Genomic DNA, 21,101 nt, shown 5'->3' with positions numbered 1-21,101 from the left:
ACACCAAACATTCATCTATTAATACACCAGACATTCATTCATATTCATACACCAGTGCGAGCGGCACTTTTTGTAAAATTTCTGCAAATGTCTAATTCAGATTTTTCACAAATGAGCACACATTTATATATTTTGCAGATGTATTCAATTTTAATGAAGTTTGTTGGATTTAATGTAAACAAAATGTATTTTCATAAAACATCATCTTTGAAATATTTCCTAATGATCACGTTTTCTTTCCAGATACAACAACTGCCAGTACAACAACAACAACAACCACAACAAGTAAGTACTGCATGTCAGAGGTGGGTATTAACACGCTACATTTACTAAGTTACATTTCTTTAGGTAACTTCCATCCATCCATCTCCCTACCGCTTTTCCCTCTCGGGTGCTGGAGCCTATTCCAGCTGCATTCATTCACCTTGGACGAGTGTCCACCTCATGGCAGGGCCTACACAGATAGGCAGTCAACATTCACACACATTCATTCAGTGTTGCCAATCAACCTAAATCCATGTGTATGTATGTGAAGGTGGGAGGGGCCTATCCCTGGGTGCATGACTATAAAAGTGAGAGGGGCCTATTTCCAGGTGCATATCTATAAAGGTGGGAGGGGCTTATCTCTGGGTGCATGTCTATAAAGGTGGATGAGGCCTATACTCAGGTGCAAGTTTATGAAGGTGGGGGCGGCCTATCCCCAGGTGCATGTCTTTTGTCAATTTGGTAACTAAAAAAGAATATTCAAAGAGTAAATTACCAAAGATACTGTAAGTTTATCAGGAGGGCGGAGAATACTGTTAACTATCTGCGAGTACTCACAGCTCATATTGTTAAACCTTGTCGAGAATGAGGACCCAGGTGCAGTAGGGGGAGGATTGACACAAGCTTTATTTAACAGTTTTCTTTGAAATCTCTTTGAACAGAGTGATTAATACAAAGTGGCTATAGAATCTATGATATATTTGAGTAACAAAAGACATATAGGCAGAATACAATAAACAGAAAATCACTCCATAGGGAGGAAAAAGGCAATAGCAAAATTACACACGAATATAATAACAAAAAGAACTATCTATGATTAACTAAAAAAGCTAAATCACTCACGCAGAGGAGACAAGAAACTGCAAACAGAAAGTACGTAATAAAAAGCTGAGATAACTACAAAGTAAAGCGCTCCAAGAGGAGGAAAAAAAAGAAGGCAAACCACGGAAATTTAACGCAATAAAATCTTGACCAAAAACTTCAGCAAACAAAATCACTCTTTCTCAGAGGAAACAAAGAAATCAATAAATAAGGCAAAGCAATACTTAGCAAATCTTCATTCAAGGCTGTGGACAAGGCTGGATGGTACGTAGCGAGACGATATACTCTGGCACAAGACAAGTGGAGGAGGAGACATTTATACACATGAGGGAGGGTGACACAGGTGGGCACAATCAGGCAATCAAGAGAGACATCAGACCAGTGAAACAGGAGGAAGGGCAAGTGACCTGAAATGAGAGGGAGAGTTAACCTGTCAAAATAAAAACAGGAAATGACAAGACAACATGAAACCAGACAAAACCCAGACAAGACTTCACCCAGGTGTGACAGAGTCTATAGAAGTCCCTGATGAGAGTGGGGTCGACAATGTGGCGGGACGGAACCCACTGTCTCTCTAGGGTCCATATCCTTCCCAATCCACCAGGAATTGTCTTCCCCGCCCCCGGTTGCCAACAAGTGTTTAACCTTGTATATTGGTCCACCTTCGATCATTTCAGGTGGTGGAGGGGACATGGCGGTTAAGACCATAGTGCTTACTTTGGCTGGTTTGATCTGACTGACGTGGAAGGTAGGATGGACGCGGAGGGATCGGGGAAGACGAAGCCGCACCGCTGCAGGTCCGACGAGTTTGTTGATTGGGAATGGGCCTACAAAATGTGCCAGTTCCTTTGATGGAACCTTGAGGCGCCGGTCTTTGGCTGATAGGCAGGCCGTCTCTTGCGGTCTGCCGCCCGCTTCATCCAATCTCCTTGTTTATTCAATACCTCGCGGGCGGTTTCCCAGATACTGTGACAACGTTTGACCATGGCATGGACGGATCAAGCCAGCTTTCAGTGATTCAGAGATATAATCATTCATGGCTGCTCTTTCTGGACCAGAGACAGAGTACAGGTGCCCCTTGGGAATAGTGGCCCTGGGCAGTAAATCAATGGCACAGTCGTAGGAATGGTGGGGTGGAAGTGACAGAGCTTTAGTTTTGCTGAAGACTTGACGTAGGTGGTGGTAGCACGGAGGATCAAAATTCAAGTCCGGAAATTCTGAGTTTGTGGCAGGATTGGCAGAGAAAAGATTAATTTCCTTGACATTTTTCTTTTGGACTGTAGAAAAATTAAATTTCTGGGTACATTCCCTTCCCCATACACAGATCTTCCCTGTTTTCCAGTCAACACGAGGGTTTTGCTGGTACAGCCATGGATACCCCAAGATTAGCAAATGAGAGGGGGGAATAATCAGGTATGGACAAATTTGTTCCTGGTGGCCGTCTATGTTTATTTGGAAAAGTTCACTGATGTGTGTGATGTGAAAAGCTCCTTACCATTTAGAGACCTGGCCCTAATGGGTTTAGCTAGTGGTTCTGACTTGAGTCCTAGTCTCCTAGCTAAACCCCAGGCCATCAGACTCTCATCTGCCCCAGAGTCTATTAGCGCCTCTAGCATTGTGGTCGTGTGATGGGTTATCGTGATATTGGTAAGAATACGTGGCATCTGAGGAACAGCCGGAACATGACTCACCGCCTGGGACCCCTTGGTTGGACACGAAATGACAAGATGGCCGCCCTCTCCGCAATAAAATTATCTTCCCTCCATTCGCCGCCTGCGTCGCTACTCTGGGGTCAGCCGGGCTTTCCCCAGCTGCATGGGTTCCTCCTCCCCATTTGTGCGCAGGTGAGGAAGTAGATTCCGCAGGTGGGCGCCGAGTCCTCGACCAGCTAGGTGCGAAAGGACAGGTGGTCCTTCCTGCAGCTTCCGTTTGAGCTGGGCTAGTCATTTGTTCGTCTTGATGGCTAGCGCGATGAGGGCATCGAGGTTATCGGGTAGGTCCAGGGGAATGAGGAGGTCCTGTATGGAAGTTCCAAGGCCATTAAGAAAGCATCAAAGAGCGCCATGTCGTCCCACCCACTTTAAGCTGCCAGCGTGCAGGAGCGGATGGCAAAGTCGCAAACAGAACCGCTGCCCTGCTTTAAACTACTTAGTTCTTGTGCCTTTTCTCCGCTAGAGTACACCGGGTCAAAAGTTCTTGTTAGAGCAGCTTGAAAGTCTGTAAACGAGTGGCAGAGTGATGAGTTCCGCCCCCATTCAGCAGAAGCCCACGCCTTGGCTCTATCCGTAAGATGGGAAATCATAAAAGCAATCTTGGAACGATCAGTGGGAAATGGATGGGGCATCAATTAGTAATGAATAGCACTGTCAATCAAAAAGGTTTTGCACAAACCGGGGGCGCCAGTGTATGCCGCTGGAGGGGCCAGCTTGCACCCGGCTCCGGAAGGAGGTGAAGACAGAGTGAGAGCAATGGGTGGCGTGGGGGGCTGGGACGCCGGACCCGGTCGAGCAAACTGCTCAAGTAGCCCTTGTAGCTGGGAGGAAAGGTGACCCATGTTTGCTGCCATTGCCGTCTGAAAATCCTCCTGTCGGGCAAGCCGTGATTCCTGGGTGCGCAGGATTTCCGTCAGTTGTTTAGCCTCTGCTGAGTCCATACTGGCCAGAGTATACTGTTAAACCTTGGCGAGAATGAGGACTCAGGTGCAGAAGGGGGACGATTGACACAGGCTTTATTTAACAGATTTCTTTGAAATCTCTTTGAACAGAGTGATTAATACAAAACGGCTATAGAATCTATGATACAAAAGACATATAGGCAGAACGCAATAAACAGAAAATCACTCCATAGGGAGGAAAAACACAATAGCAAAAATACACACGAATCTAATAACAAAAAGAACAACAATCTATGATTATCTAAAAAAGGTAAATCACTCACGCAGAGGAGACAAAATAAACTTTAAACAAAAAGTACGCTATAAAAAGCTGGTGATAACTACAAAGTAAAGCACTCCAAGAGGAGGAAAAAAAAAGAAGGCAAAGCACTGAAATTTAAAGGCCTACTGAAACCCATTACTACCGACCACAAGGTCTGATAGTTTATATGTCAATGATGAAATATTAACATTGCAACACATACCAATACGGCCTTTTTAGTTTACTAAATTGCAATTTTAAATTTCCCGCGAAGTGTCCTGTTGACAACGTCGCGGAATGATGACGTGTACGCGTGACGTCACGGACTGTTAGGAAATATTAGCTCTGCGCACACACACAGCTAAAAGTCGCCTGCTTAAACCGCATAATTACACAGTATTTTGGACATCTGTGTTGCTGAATCTTTTGCAATTTGTTCAATTAATAATGGAGAAGTTAAAGTAGAAAGATGGAGTTGGGAAGCTGTAGCCTTTAGCCACACAAACACACGGTGATTCCTTGTTTAAAATTCCCGGAGGTGAAACTTTACTATGAACCAGAGCGGTCAAGCGAACATGGATCCCGACCACTTGTCAACCAGCAGTTTTCGGTGAGAAAATTGTGGTAAAAAGTTGCCACTTACCGGAGATTAGCTGAGCTTGTGCTGTCCGTACAGCTGCCGTCGACTTCCATCAGACACTGGCGTCAACACACCCGTGGATACACCCTTCCGACTATCAGATACTATTAAACTCACTAAAACACTAGCAACACAATAGAAAGATAAGGGATTTCCCAGAATTATCCCAGTAAATGTGTCTAAAAACCTCTGAATCCGTCCTAATGCAATCGTGTTTGTTTGTTTTTTTAAACTTGATTTTTATTTATTTATTTTTTTTCTAGTCCGTCGCTATCACTTTCCTCAAACACGAATCTTTCATCCTCGCTCGTTTTCTCGGTCCGAATAGCTCTTTTTGTTGGAGGCTCCCATTAAAAACAATGTGAGAATGTGAGGAGCTATCAACGGGTGACGTCATCGTCTGCGACTTCCGGCAAAGGCAGGGCTTTTCTGTTAGTGACCAAAATTTGCGAACTTTATTGTCAATGTTCTCTACTAAATCCTTTATGCAAAAATATTGCAATATTGCGAAATGATCAAGTATGACACATAAAATGGACCTGCTATCCCTGTTTGAATAAGAAAATCTCATTTCAGTAGGCCTTTAACACACGAAAATCTTGACCAAAAACTTTAGCAAACAAAATTACTCTTTCTCAGAGGATATAAAGAAATCAATAAATAAGGCAAGGCAATACTTAGCAAAACTTGATTCAAGCCTGTGGACAAGGCTGGAGGTACGTAGCAAGACGATATAATCTGGCACAAGACAAGAAGAGGACGAGACATTTATACACATGAGGGAGGGTGTCACAGGTGGGCACAATCAGGCAATCAGGAGAGACATCAGACCGGTGAAACAGGAGGAAGGGCAAGTGACCTGAAACGAGAGGGAGAGTTAACCTTTAAAAAATAAAAAAATAAAAAGACAAGACAACATGAAACCAGACACAACCCGGACAAGACTTCACCCAGGTGTGACACACACCAGCGAAATGTCGTTAATCCGTAATAAACCCAGAACTCTTCATATACTGAATACGCAAGTTAAGTCTTGATGATGGAATAACTCCTATATTTCATGGCACAGTGGTCAAGTTTCCGTGCAAGATCTCTCATCTGGACTTGAAATGATTGGATAATAATCAATCAATCATTTAATCAATCAATCAAGCCGTGTTGCAGACGCCAGCGTCTAAGTAGGCATACAATTAGCTACAATACAAGAAACTACAGTATAAAAGGCATTATTTAACGTCACATTAAAGCAGCAGGTGTGCATCTTCAGTAAAAAGCATTGAATAAATAAAAGCAGCGATACAAATGTACTTATAAATGCATATTGTATGAAAGGCACAAATACCAGTGTGGGCATTGCCACATTACTCACAAACATTTATAGGTTTTTTTTGTTCTGTCCAGCTTCTCAGGCAAATCATATAGTTGATGTAAATGCCCATGTTCAGATTTACTTTACAAAAGAGAAGTGTGGGAAACTTCTCTTGTTGCCTTATTTGTATTTGACTTTATTAAATGTATTTATATTATCATTTGGTGCAGCCGGGCTGGCATGAGGGGATAGAAAGAGAAAAAAAGGAAGACAGAGGGGGAAATTGTGGAGACAAGTGGGGGATAAGACAGAGAGACAAAAACAACAAGAGCAAAAACAACAATAACAACAACAACAACAATAGAACAACATCAGCTAATACGATATGTTCTGATATGATTAGAAATCATAGCTGTACATTAATCTTTTATAAATCTGTCATTATTATCATCATGACCATTGTTTTTGTTTTTGTTATTATTGTCGTGGACTCCTACCTCTTTTCTTCAGACAATTATTTAAGTCATTCACAATCTTTTTCAGACACAACACTACTTTCCACCACATCTCCTGTCACAAACAGTACAACACCATCATCTCCTGTCACAAACAGTATGACAACACCATCATCTCCTGTCACAAACAGTACAACGACTACGACGTCTCTTGTCACAAAAAGTACAACAATAAGTACGATAACACCAACATCTCCTGTCACAAACAGTACGACAATAAGTACGACAACTACAACATCTCCTGTTACAAACAGTTTGACAATAAGTACAGCAACTCCAACATCTACTGTCAAAAACAGTACGACAATAAGTACGACAACTACAACATCTCCTGTCACAGACAGTACGACAATAAGTACGACAACACCAACATCTCCTGTCACAAACAGTACGACGACTACAACGTCACCTGTCACAAAAAGTACAACAATAAGTACGACAACACCAACATCTCCTGTCACAAACAATACGACAATAAGTATGACAACTACAACATCTCCTGTTACAAACAGTTCGACAATAAGTACGGCATTTCCAACATCTACTGTCACAAACAGTACGACAATAAGTACGACAACTACAACATCTCCTCTCACAAACAATACAACAATAAGTACGACAACTACAACATCTCCTGTCAAAAACAGTACGACAATAAGTACGACAACACCATCATCTCCTGTCACAAACAACACGGCGATGGGTACGACAACTCCAACATCTACTGTCACAAACGGTACGACAATAAGTACGGCAACTCCAACATCTCCTGTCACAAACAGTACAACAATAATTACGACATCTACATCTCCTGTCACAAACATTACTACAATAAGTATGACAACTATAACGTCTCCTGTCACAAACAGTACGACGACTACAACGTCTCCTGTCACAAACAGTACGACAATAAGTACGGCAACTACAACATCTCCTGTCACAAACAGTACGACAATAAGTACGGCAACTACAACATCTCCTGTCACAAACAGTACGACAACAAGTACGACAACACCAGCATCTCCTGTCACAAACAACACGGCGATGGGTACGACAACTCCAACATCTACTGTCACAAACGGTACGACAATAAGTACGGCAACTCCAACATCTCCTGTCACAAACAGTACAACAATAATTACGACATCTACAACATCTCCTGTCACAAACATTACTACAATAAGTATGACAACTATAACGTCTCCTGTCACAAACAGTACGACGACTACAACGTCTCCTGTCACAAACAGTACGACTATAAGTACGACAACTACAACGTCTCCTGTCACAAACCGTACAACGACTACATCTCCCGTCACAAACAGTACGACAATAAGTACGGCAGCTACAACATCACCTGTCACAAACAGTACGAAAACACCATCATCTCCTGTCACAAACAGTACGACAACACCATCATCTCCTGTCACAAACAGTACAACGACTACAATGTCTCCTGTCACAAAAAGTACAACAATAAGTACGACAACACCAACATCTCCTGTCACAAACAGTACGACAATAAGTACGACAACTACAACATCTCCTGTTACAAACAGTTCGACAATAAGTACAGCAACTCCAACATCTACTGTCACAAACAGTACGACAATAAGTACGACAACTACAACATCTCCTGTCACAGACAGTACGACAATAAGTACGACAACACCAACATCTCCTGTCACAAACAATACGACAATAAGTACGACAACTACAACATCTCCTGTTACAAACAGTTCGACAATAAGTACGGCATTTCCAACATCTACTGTCACAAACAGTATGACAATAAGTACGACAACTACAACATCTCCTCTCACAAACAATACAAAAATAAGTACGACAACTACAACGTCTCCTGTCACAAACAGTACGATGACTACAACGTCTCCTGTCACAAACAGTACGACAATAAGTACGACAACACCAGCATCTCCTGTCACAATCAACACGTCAATGGGTACGACAACTCCAACATCTACTGTCACAAACAGTACGACAACAAGTACAGAAACTACAACATCTCCTGTCACAAACAGTACGACAATAAGTACTGCAACTATATCTCCTGTCACAAACAGTACGACAATAAGTACGACAACTACAAAATATCCTGTCACAAACAGTACGACAATAAGAACGACATCTACAACATCTCCTGTCACAAACAGTACAGCAATAATTATGACAACTACGTCTCCTGTCACAAACAGTACGACAACTACAACGTCTCCTGTCACAAACACTACAACAATAAGTACGACAACACCAACATCTCCTGTCACAAACAGTACGACAATAAGTAAAACAACTACAACATCTCCTGTTACAAACAGTACAACAATAATTACGACATCTACAACATCTCCTGTAACAAACATTACTATAATAAGTACGACAACTACAACGTCTACTTTCACAAACAGTACGACAACTATAACATCTCCTGTCACAAACGGTACTACAATAAGTACGGCAACTACAATATCTCCTGTCACAAACAGTACAACAATAATTACGACATCTACAACATCTCCTGTAACAAACATTACTATAATAAGTACGACAACTACAACGTCTCCTGTCACAACCAGTACGACGACTACAATGTCACCTGTCACAAACAGTACGACAATAAGTACGGCAACTACAACATCTCCTGTCACAAATAGTACAACAATAAGTACGACAACTACAACATTTCCTGTCACAAACAGTACGACAATAAGTAAGACAACTACAACGTCTCCAGTCACAAACCGTACAACGACTACATCTCCTGTCACAAACAGTACGACAATAAGTACGGCAGCTACAACATCACCTGTCACAAACAGTACGACAATAAGTACGACAACTACATTTCCAGTCATAAACAGTACAACAACTCCAACAACGACAGTCACAAACAGTACGACAAACAGTACGATAGCTCAAACAACAACAATTACAAACAATAAGGACACTACAACAACAATAGTAACAAATAGTACGACAACGTCAACATCTTCAATCACAAATAGTACGACAAACATTACAACAACTCCAACAACAATAGCAACAAACAGGTCAACAACACGTCCAACAACAATAGTTACAAACAATACGACAACTACACCAACAATAGTAACAAACAGTACGACAACTCCAACATTTCCTGTCACAAACAGTACGACAAACAGTATGACAACTACAACAACAATAGTAACAAACAGTACGACAGCTCCAACAAAAATAGTCACAAACGGTACGACAACTTCAACATCTCCAGTCACGAACAGTACAACAAACAGTACGACAGTTTCAACAACAACAGTTACAAACAATAGGACAACAACAATAGTTACAAACAGTACAACAACTCCAACAATGACAGTCACAAACAGTATGACAGCTCCAGCAACAACAGTTACAAACAATACAACTACAACAGTAGTAACAAACAGTATGACAACTCCAACATCCTCAGTCACAAACATTAAGACAACTCCAACAACAATAGTAACAAATAATACGACAACTTCAACATCTTTAGTTACAAACAGTACGCCAAACAGTATGGCAACTCCTACAACAATAGTAACCAACAGTACAACAAACAGTACGACAGCTCCAACAAAAATAGTCACAAACAGTACGACAACTTCAACATCTCCAGTCACTAACAGTACGACAAACAGTATGACAACTCCAACAACAATAGGAACAAACAGTACGACAACTTCAACATCTTCAGTCATAAACAGTACGACAAACAGTACGACAACTCCAACAAACATAGTCGCAAACAGTACAATAACTTCAACATCTCCAGTTACAAACAGTACAATAAACAGTATGACACCTCCAACACCAATAGTAACAAACAATAAGACAACTACAACAACAATAGTAACAAACAGTACGACAACTTCAACATCTTTGGTCACAAACAGTTTGTCAAACAGTACAACACCTTCTACAACAATAGTAACAAACAGTACAACAAACAGTACAACAACTCCAACAAAAATAGTCACAAACAGTACGACAACTGCGACAACAATAGTAACAAACAGTATGAAAACTTCAATATCTCCAGTCACTAACAGTACGACAAACAGTATGACAACTCCAACAACAATAGGAACAAACAGTACGACAACTTCAACATTTCCAGTCACTAACAGTACGACAAACAGTATGACAACTCCAACAACAATAGGAACAAACAGTACGACAACTTCAACATCTTCAGTCATAAACAGTACGACAAACAGTACGACAACTCCAACAAACATAGTCGCAAACAGTACAAGAACTTCAACATCTCCAGTTACAAATAGTACAACAAACAGTATGACACCTCCAACACCAATAGTAACAAACAATAAGACAACTACAACAACAATAGTAACAAACAGTACGACAACTTCAACATCTTCGGTCACAAACAGTTCGTCAAACAGTACAACACCTTCTACAACAATAGTAACAAACAGTACAACAAACAGTACGACAACTCCAACAAAAATAGTCACAAACAGTACGACAACTGCGACAACAATAGTAACAAACAGTATGACAACTTCAATATCTCCAGTCACTAACAGTACGACAAACAGTATGACAACTCCAACAACAATAGGAACAAACAGTACGACAACTTCAACATCTTCAGTCATAAACAATACGAATAAAAGTACGACAGCTCCAACAAACATTGTCACAAACAGTACGACAACTTCAACATCTCCAGTCACAAACAGTACAACAAACAGTACGACACCTCCAACAACAATAGTAACAAACAGTACGACAACTTCAATATCTCCAGTGACAAACAATACGACAAACAGTAAAACAACTCTAACATTAATAACAAACAATACAACAAACAGTACGACAGCTCCAACAACAACAGTCACAAACAATAGGACAACTACAACAATAGTCACAAACAGTACGACAACTTCTACATCTGCAGCCACAAACAATTCGACAAACAGTACGACAACTACAACAATAGGAACAAACAGTACAACAACTTCAACATCTCCAGTCACAAACAGTACAACAAACAGTACGACAACTCCAACAACAATAGTAACAAACGGTACGACAACTTCAATATCTCCAGTCACTGACAGTACGACCAACAATATGACAACTCCAACAACAATAGGAACAAAAAGTACGACAAACAGTACAACACCTCCAACGACAATAGTAAACAGTACTACAACTTCAACATCTGCCGTCACAAACAGTACGACAAACAGTACGACAACTCCAACAACAATAGTAACAAACAGTACGACAACTTCAACATCTCCAGTCACAAACAGTACGACAAAAAGTACAACAACTCCAACATTAGTAACAAACAGTACAACAGCTCCAACAACAAGAGTTACAAACAATATGACAACTACAACAATAGTCACAAACAGTACGACAAACAGTACAGCAACTCCAACAACAATAGTAACAAACAGTACAACAAACAGTACAACAGCGCCAACAACAACAGTTACAAACAATAGGACAACTACAACAATAGTAACAACCAGTACGACAACTTCAACATCTGTAGTCACAAACAGTACGACAAACAGTACAACAACTCCAACAATAGTAACAATAGTAACAAACAGTACAACAAACGGTACGACAGCGCCAACAACAACAGTTATAAACAATAGGACAACTACAACAATAGTCACAAACAGTACGACAACTCCAACAACAGTAGTAACAAATGGTACGACATCGTCAATATCTCCAGTCACTAACAGTACGACCAACAATATGACAAATCCAACAACAATAGGAACAAACAGTACGACAAACAGTACAACACCTCCAACGACAATAGTAAACAGTACTACAACCTCAACATCTGCAGTCACAAATAGTACGACAAACAGTACGACAACTCCAACAACAGTAGTAACTAATGGTACGACAACTTCAATACCTCCAGTCACTAACAGTACGACCAACAATATGACAACTCCAAACACAATAGGAACAAACAGTACGACAAGCAGGACAACAACTCCAACGACAATAGTAAACAGTACTACAACTTCAACATCTGTAGTCACAAACAGTACGACAAACAGTACAACAACTCCAACAATAGTAACAAACAGTACAACAAACGGTACGACAGCTCCAACAACAACAGTTATAAACAATAGGACAACTACAACAGTAGTCACAAACAGTACGACAACTCCAACAACAGTAGGAACAAATGTTACGACAACTTCAATATCTCCAGTCACTAACAGTACGACCAACAATATGACAAATCCAACCACAATAGGAACAAACAGTACAACACCTCCAACGACAATAGTAAACAGTACTACAACTTCAACATCTGCAGTCACAAATAGTACGACAAACAGTACGACAACTCCAACAACAGTAGTAACAAATGGTACGACAACTTCAATATCTCCAGTCACTAACAGTACGACCAACAATATGACAACTCCGACAACAATAGGAACAAACAGTACGACAAACAGTACAACACCTCCAACGACAATAGCAAACAGTACTACAACTTCAACATCTGCAGTCACAAACAGTACGACAAACAGTACGACAACTCCAACAACAATAGTAACAAACAATACGACAACTTCAACATCTCCAGTCACAAACAGTACGACAAACAGTACGACAACTCCAACATTAGTAACAAACAGTACAACAAACAGTACAACAGCTCCAACAACAACAGTTACAAACAATAGGACAACTGCAACAATAGTAACAAACAGTACGACAACTTTTACATCTGTAGTCACAAACACTACGACAAACAGTACGACAACTCCAACAACAATAGTAACAAACAGTACGACAACTTCAACATCTCCAGTCACAAACAGTACGACAAACAGTACAACAACACCAACAACAATAGTAGCAAACAGTACAACAAACACTACAACAGCTCCAACAACAACAGTTACAAACAATAGGACAATTCCAACAATAGTCACAAACAGTACGACAACTCCAACAACAGTAGTAACAAACAGTACGACAACTTCAACATCTTCAGTCACAAACAGTACAATAACTCCAACAACAATAGTAACAAACAGTACGACAACTTCAACCTCTTCAGTCACAAACAGTACAACAACTCCAACAACATCGGTTACAAACAATCCGACAACTACAACAATTGTAACCAACAGTACCAGAACTGCAATACCAACATCAGTCACAAATAGTACAACAGCTCCACCAACAACAACAGTGACAACCAGTACAACAACCCCAACTACAACAACAGCTGGAAACAGTACAACAACTACGACAACATCATCAACAGTCACAAACAGTGCAACAACTGCAACAACAACAACAGTCACACACAGCGCAACAACAGCCACAAGTAAGCAGTCATTTACACAAAGTGTAGATCTTCAGCTTGACTGCTATATTTGTTTTCTATTGAAAATATTTATTTATTGAGAAAGTTCTAATTTCTCTACCTTTGTAAACGTTTTGTGATGTTTTGTCAATATTACATTTTTCTAAAATCAGCTCCCTCACCTGCAACTCCAACAACAACAACAACAACAGGTAAATATTGAAATAGATATAATTTGAACATGCACTAACATTAAACTAATCAATTGTTTAACATTTGCAGGTAATATAATTATGAAAGTAATCTCTCTCATTAAGCTCAGACTTAACAAGCTGCAACCCAAACAACCACTGTGAATAATAATACTACCACCATTAATACTACCAATGCTACGAGCAAAACTACTACCAATAATACTACTACCAATAATAGCACTATCTACTACCAATACTACTGCCAATAATACTACAACTGATAACACTGCCAATACTACAAGTAAAACTTCCACCAATAATACTACTATTAATACTACTACCAATATTACTACTACTACTACAACTACTACTACTACCAATAATACCACTACCAATACTACAAAGATGTTTCATTTGTCATTGCACTTAAAAATACAAGATGTGTTACTACCAGTACGACACTTATTGTTCATTTGAAACACTTGTTTTTAAACATTTAATTTTTTTGTGCATTTTGTTTATCTTCCATCTTAATGAAACTCTAAAGTGTGTTTTTTTTTGTTCATAATTATTTTTTTCTCTCCAAAATCAGCTCCTTCAACTACGGTGTCTCCATCAACAGGTGAATCCATGAAGAGGTTTTTACGCAGTAATAAATACTGACTAATGCATTATGTTCAAGTATTTCATAAGAATAATTTTAATCCATCCATCCATCCATTCATTTTCTACCGCTTGTCCCCAGCATTTTCTACCGCTTGTCCCCAGCATTTTATACCGCTTGCTCCAGCACCCAAGCTGAGATAGGCTGCAGCCTATCTCAGTATGTGCTAAAATTAAACGTGTTTAATAGATAGATAGATAGATAGATAGTACCTTATTGATTCCTTCAGGAGAGTTCCTTCAGGAAAATTAAAATTCCAGCAGCAGTGTACAGAGTTGAGATCAATTTAAAAAAACGATTTAATAACACTTTTCACCCGAGAGCCATAGTGTCGCTGAACACAAGATGACAATAATGACTGTGCATGTGAGCTGTATGCTTGGTGTATTTTGTTTATTTTTATCTATTTATTTATGTTCTTATGTTTTTATGTGTTATGAATTTGCACTAAATTAGTTTTTGCATACAATTTCGTTGTACGATGTACAATGACAATAAAGATATATTCTATTCTATTCTAAAAAGTAAAAAGTTAATAATGGGGTTTAAATGGAAACAAAAAAGAAAAATATTAAAATAAAATAAAAAATAAAACGCAACAATGAGAATAAAAATATGACTGTAAAAAAAGAATATAACAAGAGAAACTAGGCAGTAGTGACCATGTTATGAAAACATATTGCACTGTTATTGTTATGCATCCCCGTCACCCTAGTACTCCCCGCCCCCCTCCCCAGAGAGGAGTTATACAGTCTAATAGCGTGTAGGACAAAGGAGTTTTTGAGTCTATTGTAGCTGAGATAGGCGCCAGCGCCCCCCGCGACCCCAAAAGGGAATAAGCGGTAGAAAATGGATGGATGGATAGTCCTGCACTTGGGATGAAGCAGTCTAGCACTGAACAGACTCCTCTGGCTACTGATAACGGTATGCAGAGGGTGACTGGCATCATCCAGGATGCTCAATAGTCTTTCCACAGTCCTCTTCTCTGCCACCGTCACCAGTGAGTCCAGTTTCATTCAGATTGTAGAACCGGCCCGCCTGATCAGTTTTTCCAGTCTGGAGCTGTTCTTCTTAGATGTGCTGCCCCCCCCCCCCCCCCCCCCCCAGCACACTACCATGTAGAACAGAACACTGGCAACCACAGACTGTTAGTACATCCACAGGAGTTTTCTACAAATAGACAAAATATTACAAATCAAGTGCAGTAATTCCTCAAGATATAAGTTTGTGAAGCAGCTCGCACTTCAAAAACAACAATTGGCTTGTTTATGGGTGCGGGGTTTGGAGCGTTAAATGTGTCACAGTCTGACGATCTTGAACCCCAAGATGCAGAGACAGGAAATGGCGTTCAGGTAGGAATATATTTGATGTCAAATACAAGTTTAGAATAGTGCAGCTAGGAAGTGCACAGGAAAAATGCAATTAAAGTTAAAGTCACAACGATAGTCACACATAACAAGCAAAAGCAAAACAACAAGTAACAATGATCGAGCAATGGTTGCAGGGCAGGCTAGCATATAAAGAAACCTGATTAGCAACCTCAAGCAGGTGTTCCCTGACTTCCAATCAGGGACCGGTGAGGGAGACAGCGCTCAGGCCAAAGGAAAGGCAGAGGCAAACAGCAAGTAGAACTGAAAATAAGAGCGCTGGAAAGGAAACAATACCATCCATCCATTCACTTTTGTACCGCTTGTCCCTTTTGGGGCCTCAGAGGGTCGCTGGCGCCTATCTCAGCTGCATTCGGGGGGAAGGCGAAAACAATACCAAACAAAGTAAATGAAATCCAAACCTGTCATGAGATTCATGACAAGATGCACGTGATGGATTTTTAAGAATGCATGATTAATTATTATTTTATAGTAAATGCAATAAACATACTTGCCAACCCTGCCGGATTTTCCGGGAGACTTCCGAAATTCCGCGCCTCTCCCGAAAACCTCCCGGGACAAATTTTCTCCCGACAATCTCCCGAAATTCAGGCGGAGCTGGAAGCCACACACCTTCCAGCTCCATGCGGACCCGGGTGATGTGTCGACAGCCTGTTTTCACGTCTGCTTTCCCACAATATAAACAGAGTGCCTGCCCAATGACGTTATAACTGTAGAATGATTGAGGGTGACTTAATAATAACAATAGTAATAATGATAATAGATCTTGTTTGTAAAAAGCACTTTACGTTGAGCAAACAACCTCAATGTGCCACAGTGTAAAAAAATAGTAATAATAATAATAATAATAGATAATAAAAATAAATTAAATATAAAAACTAGAAACAGCCCAATAGCTAGAACCAGCATGCGTGTCTATAAAAAGGCTTTTTTAAAAAGATGGGTTTTTAAGCCTTTTTTAAAAGCATCCACAGTCTGAGGTGCCCTCAGGTGGTCAGGGAGAGCGTTCCACTGACTAGGAGCAGCGGAGCAGATAGCCCGGTATCCCATTGTTCGAAGCTTTGTCCGTGGAGGTTGGAGGAGGTTAGCCTGTATGGAGCGGAGGTGTCATGTGGAGGATTTGGTGGTGAGCAGTTCCTTGAGGTAGAGGGGGGCATTTCCATGGAGGCACTGGTGAGTTAGAAGGGAGATTTTGAATTCAACCCTGAATGGAACAGGAAGCCAGTGAAGGGATTTGAGAGTTGACGTGATGTGGTCATGTTTCAGCACTCTCATCAGGATCCTCGCAGCACTATTATGTATGTACTGCAGCTTCTGGATGTTCTTGCTAAGGATCCCGACAAGAAATGTGTTGCAGTAGTCGAGCCTGGAGGAGACAAAGGCATGGACGAGCCTCTCGGCATCAGAGAGAGTGAGTGAAGGAGCGGTGTTTCGTAATGTTCCTGAGGTGGTAGAAGGAGGTCTTGCACAGTTGTTTTATTTGAGCCTCAAAGGTCAGGTGAGGGTCCATTTTAACACCCAGATTAGTGACTGAGGATGACAGGTGAATGTCGTGGCCGGAGAAGGTGATGCTGGTGATGGTGTATGACTGATTCTGATGTGGGGCGCCAACTAGAATGGCTTCAGTTTAGGAGCTATTTAGTTGAAGAAAATTGTGTTTTGCCTTTATCTCCTCCAGTCAGTTGGTAAGTGTGGAAGATGGCAGGGCTGCAGAGGGGTTTGTGTTTGTTTTCAGGTAGAGGTGAGTGTCATCGGCATAGCAGTGGAATGATATTCCGTGCTGGCTGATGACACGACCAAGATGGAGCATGTAGAGTGTGAAAAGGGTGTGGTCGAGGACTGATCCTTGAGGGACACCACAGGTGACAGAGAGTGTGTCCGACTTTGCCTTTCCTAGAGAGACGAACTCTGTTCTATCGATGAGGTAGGATGTGAACCGGTTAAGGGCAGTGTCAGAGAGTCCGATGGTGGAGTGTAGGTGGTGTAGGAGGAAGCGGTGATCAACAGTGTCGAATGCTGCAGTGAGGTCAAGGAGGATGAGAAGAGATGGTGAACCATCATCAGCAGTCATCAGCAGGTCATTGGTAACCCTGACCAGAGCAGTCTCCGTGCTGTGGCCGGTGCGGAAACCAGACTGGAATTTTTCATAAATGTTGTTGGTTTTAAGATGATCATGAAGTTCGGCAGCAACTACCTATTCCAGCACCTTTGAGAGGAATGGAAGATTGGAGATTGGTGGATAGTTGGCCAGTACTTCTGGGTCTAGGCTGGGCTTTTTGAGGAGTGGTTTGATGACTGCAGTTTTCACGACAGTGGGGACCTGACCAGCCTGGAGGGAGTGGTTAATGATTTTGGTGATCAAAAGACTTATGGCAGGGTTGTGCGTTTTTACCAGGGCTGAGGGAAAGGGGTCCAGGATACAGGTGAAGGGTTTCATCTTCCTCATGATGCTCTCAACTTCTCTCTGCATGATGTCTGTGAAGCAGCAGAGAGGCTGAGTGGTCCCAGGCTGAGAGTTGACACTTGGGACTGGGGAAGTAGGGGGGGTGGAGAGAGAGGAGCGGATAATTTCTACCTTAGTCCTGAAAAAATAGATGAAATTGTTGCATTGCTTCTGTGTGGTGTCCGAGTGTAGGTGAGTTTGGGGTTTGAGGAGTTGATTTATGGTGGAGAAAAGTGGCTTGGAGTTTCCAGGGCTATTTTTGATGATATTGGAGTAGAGTACTTGGTTTCTTATGTGGGTTTATTGTTAGGCAGTCTAATTAACGTCCTCCCAGCGCGGCAACAACACACAACAACAGCAGTCACGTTTTCGTCTACCGTAAAGCAGTTTGTCTGCCGTAAACAGCAATGTTGTGACACTCTTAAACAGGACAATACTGCCATCTACTGTGCATGCATATGTGACAATAACATCTACGGCTTTTAGAGCAGTGGTTCTCAACCTTTTTTCAAAGATGTACCCCCTGTGAACATTTTTTTAATTCAAGTACCCCCTAATCAGAGCAAAGCGTTTTTGGTTGAGCTTTGAAATGCGCTAATGATGCCTGACATATAAGGCAAAATGGCTTGCCATTACGTTCAACACACAAATATAAACCCTCCCACGCTGTAAAAAATGTCCCGTGTTCTTCTTCATATTTTTGTTTTGCTGTGCTTTGTTTCCCTGGCATTTTGAGAGAGAACTCAAATTGTTTACCACTGTGATCTCACGCACATGCAAGTTTGACCTCACTCAAACCGGCTTTGGCTTCTTCTTGTTAGACTGACCATACGTCCTCTTTTCCCCAGATAAGTCCTCTTTTGCGGGGCTGTCCGGGCGGGGTTTCTTAAATGCCTCAAATGTGAGGCAGGGTTGCGTGTATTTTCAATGTACTTCCAGGGTTAAGAACGGGTTAAAAACAAAACCAATTGTGGAGGCGAGCGCAAGCAGCAGCTTTCGTGAGGGAGCGGCACAGCACTACAAAGCACAAAACAGCTGTGCAGGGCGTTTTGAGGCGTTATTTATGTTTATATTGTATACAAGAGGTTATTTGTAATATTTTTACCTCTGCACTTTTTCAAAAACTGTGAATGTTACAGAATATAAGTGTGACTTATTTTGCTATACTGTCAAGCAGTATTGGCGTTACCGCACTTTTTGTGTCTTTTTACGCATTGAAATCAGAAAGGACTCGCAATTCCTGAAGCCCGCGTGTCACCCAGACGCAGATTTTTTTTTTTACCTTTCGCCCGGTTAGCTTGTTTTTATATTGTCTCGATTATCACTTTCCGTCAGTGTTTTCTTTTGTTTATATTTGCCAGCTCAAATTTCCGTACGCGTTCATTGCGTTTTAATTGGTCATAAATTTCGATTCGCCGAAAGTTTTATCAATGACAAATACTGCCTCAGTTTGCACTCAAACAAGTTTACCACGAGGGGCTGTCAAAATAAAGGCTTGATAGTAAACACTAAGGCACTAATAGAGTTGTTACACATTTCCTGTTTCCGGCTCCCAGACCGTAGTTGAGGTGCGCAGGGGAAACATTCCTCAGGGCCGATGTACTTCGGGGGTAACACCCTTCACTTGGGTCTTTACAGCTCCAGACTGGCATCTTTGTGACTTTATTGGTGTCTTGCATGCAGCCATCCACCAAGCTACTAGCACCTGCACACACTCACTGTTACCGCTCCCTCACCTCTCTCGCCCACCCACTCACTGATATCACTCACCTCACATGCTTGAAGGGCCACACACACATACGCTACTCTCATAACAGAGTTAAAAGCCGCATGAAACCAGCCCCAAGTTGGCCAGGTCTGCAACAAAGGAAATGACTGTGGGCTCCTTAATATTATTCTGACAGACACATCGATCTAATCTACTTTCTGATGATGTGTACATGAGGGGTTTATAGCTCCACATGATATAGAAACAGCCATCTACTTTGTATGATGATGAAGAAGATGACTGAATACCTAATATACCAAAATGATGAAAAAGACTAATGAGTGTAGAAGATTGTAAAAGATGGCAGGCAACAAAACTTTTCTTCCCTTGTTCATCCTCCCACAGGTGATAGTGCTTACTATAATTAAAACACCCCGCCCACAGTACAACCACCAATCAATCTGTTTAGTGCCAAGGCGGTCAATCATATTCACACACACACAACTAAAAAGTGGAGCTCCTACATTACGACCCCCAATTATTATAATAAAAAAATCAAAATTATAAATGGAGTAGACAGACACCATGCAACAAAAAGGTCCAATACTGCTTCAATCCCATTTGTACAAAAATCCATATTCTGAAAAATTCAAAAGTCTCTCAAAAGTAAAAAGGAGGGAAAAAAAGTTTTTGTCCATGTATTTCTCATCCGTTTCCTGCAGAAGGCAGAATTTAGTGAATGGTCTGTCGAAATAGAGGGTAGACGTGGCGAAGTTGGTAGAGTGGCTGTGCCAGCAATCTGAGGGTTACTGGTTCAATCCCCACCTTCTACCATCCTAGTCACGTCCGTTG

The 21,101-nt window shown here is 41.2% G+C and overlaps 1 protein-coding gene across 7 annotated transcripts in view; it reads left to right on the top strand.

Moving 5' to 3' along the window:
• Nucleotides 1-21,101, top strand: part of LOC133549533 (uncharacterized) — a 115,737-nt gene that overhangs the window by 66,082 nt on the left and 28,554 nt on the right. For 5 of the 7 annotated variants that reach the window (XM_061895035.1, XM_061895036.1, XM_061895031.1 and 2 more), the window contains 3 exons: nucleotides 244-285; nucleotides 14,026-14,064; nucleotides 14,639-14,668. In XM_061895035.1, the coding sequence (XP_061751019.1) occupies nucleotides 244-285; nucleotides 14,026-14,064; nucleotides 14,639-14,668 (111 nt within the window). The remainder of the gene's footprint in view (nucleotides 1-243; nucleotides 286-14,025; nucleotides 14,065-14,638; nucleotides 14,669-21,101) is intronic. The other 2 variants (XM_061895032.1, XM_061895033.1) reach the window with 2 other exon arrangements.

Source organism: Nerophis ophidion, linkage group LG03, assembly GCF_033978795.1.
Source record: "Nerophis ophidion isolate RoL-2023_Sa linkage group LG03, RoL_Noph_v1.0, whole genome shotgun sequence".
Lineage (NCBI taxonomy): Eukaryota > Metazoa > Chordata > Actinopteri > Syngnathiformes > Syngnathidae > Nerophis > Nerophis ophidion.
This window is presented reverse-complemented; position numbering and strand designations above follow the sequence as displayed.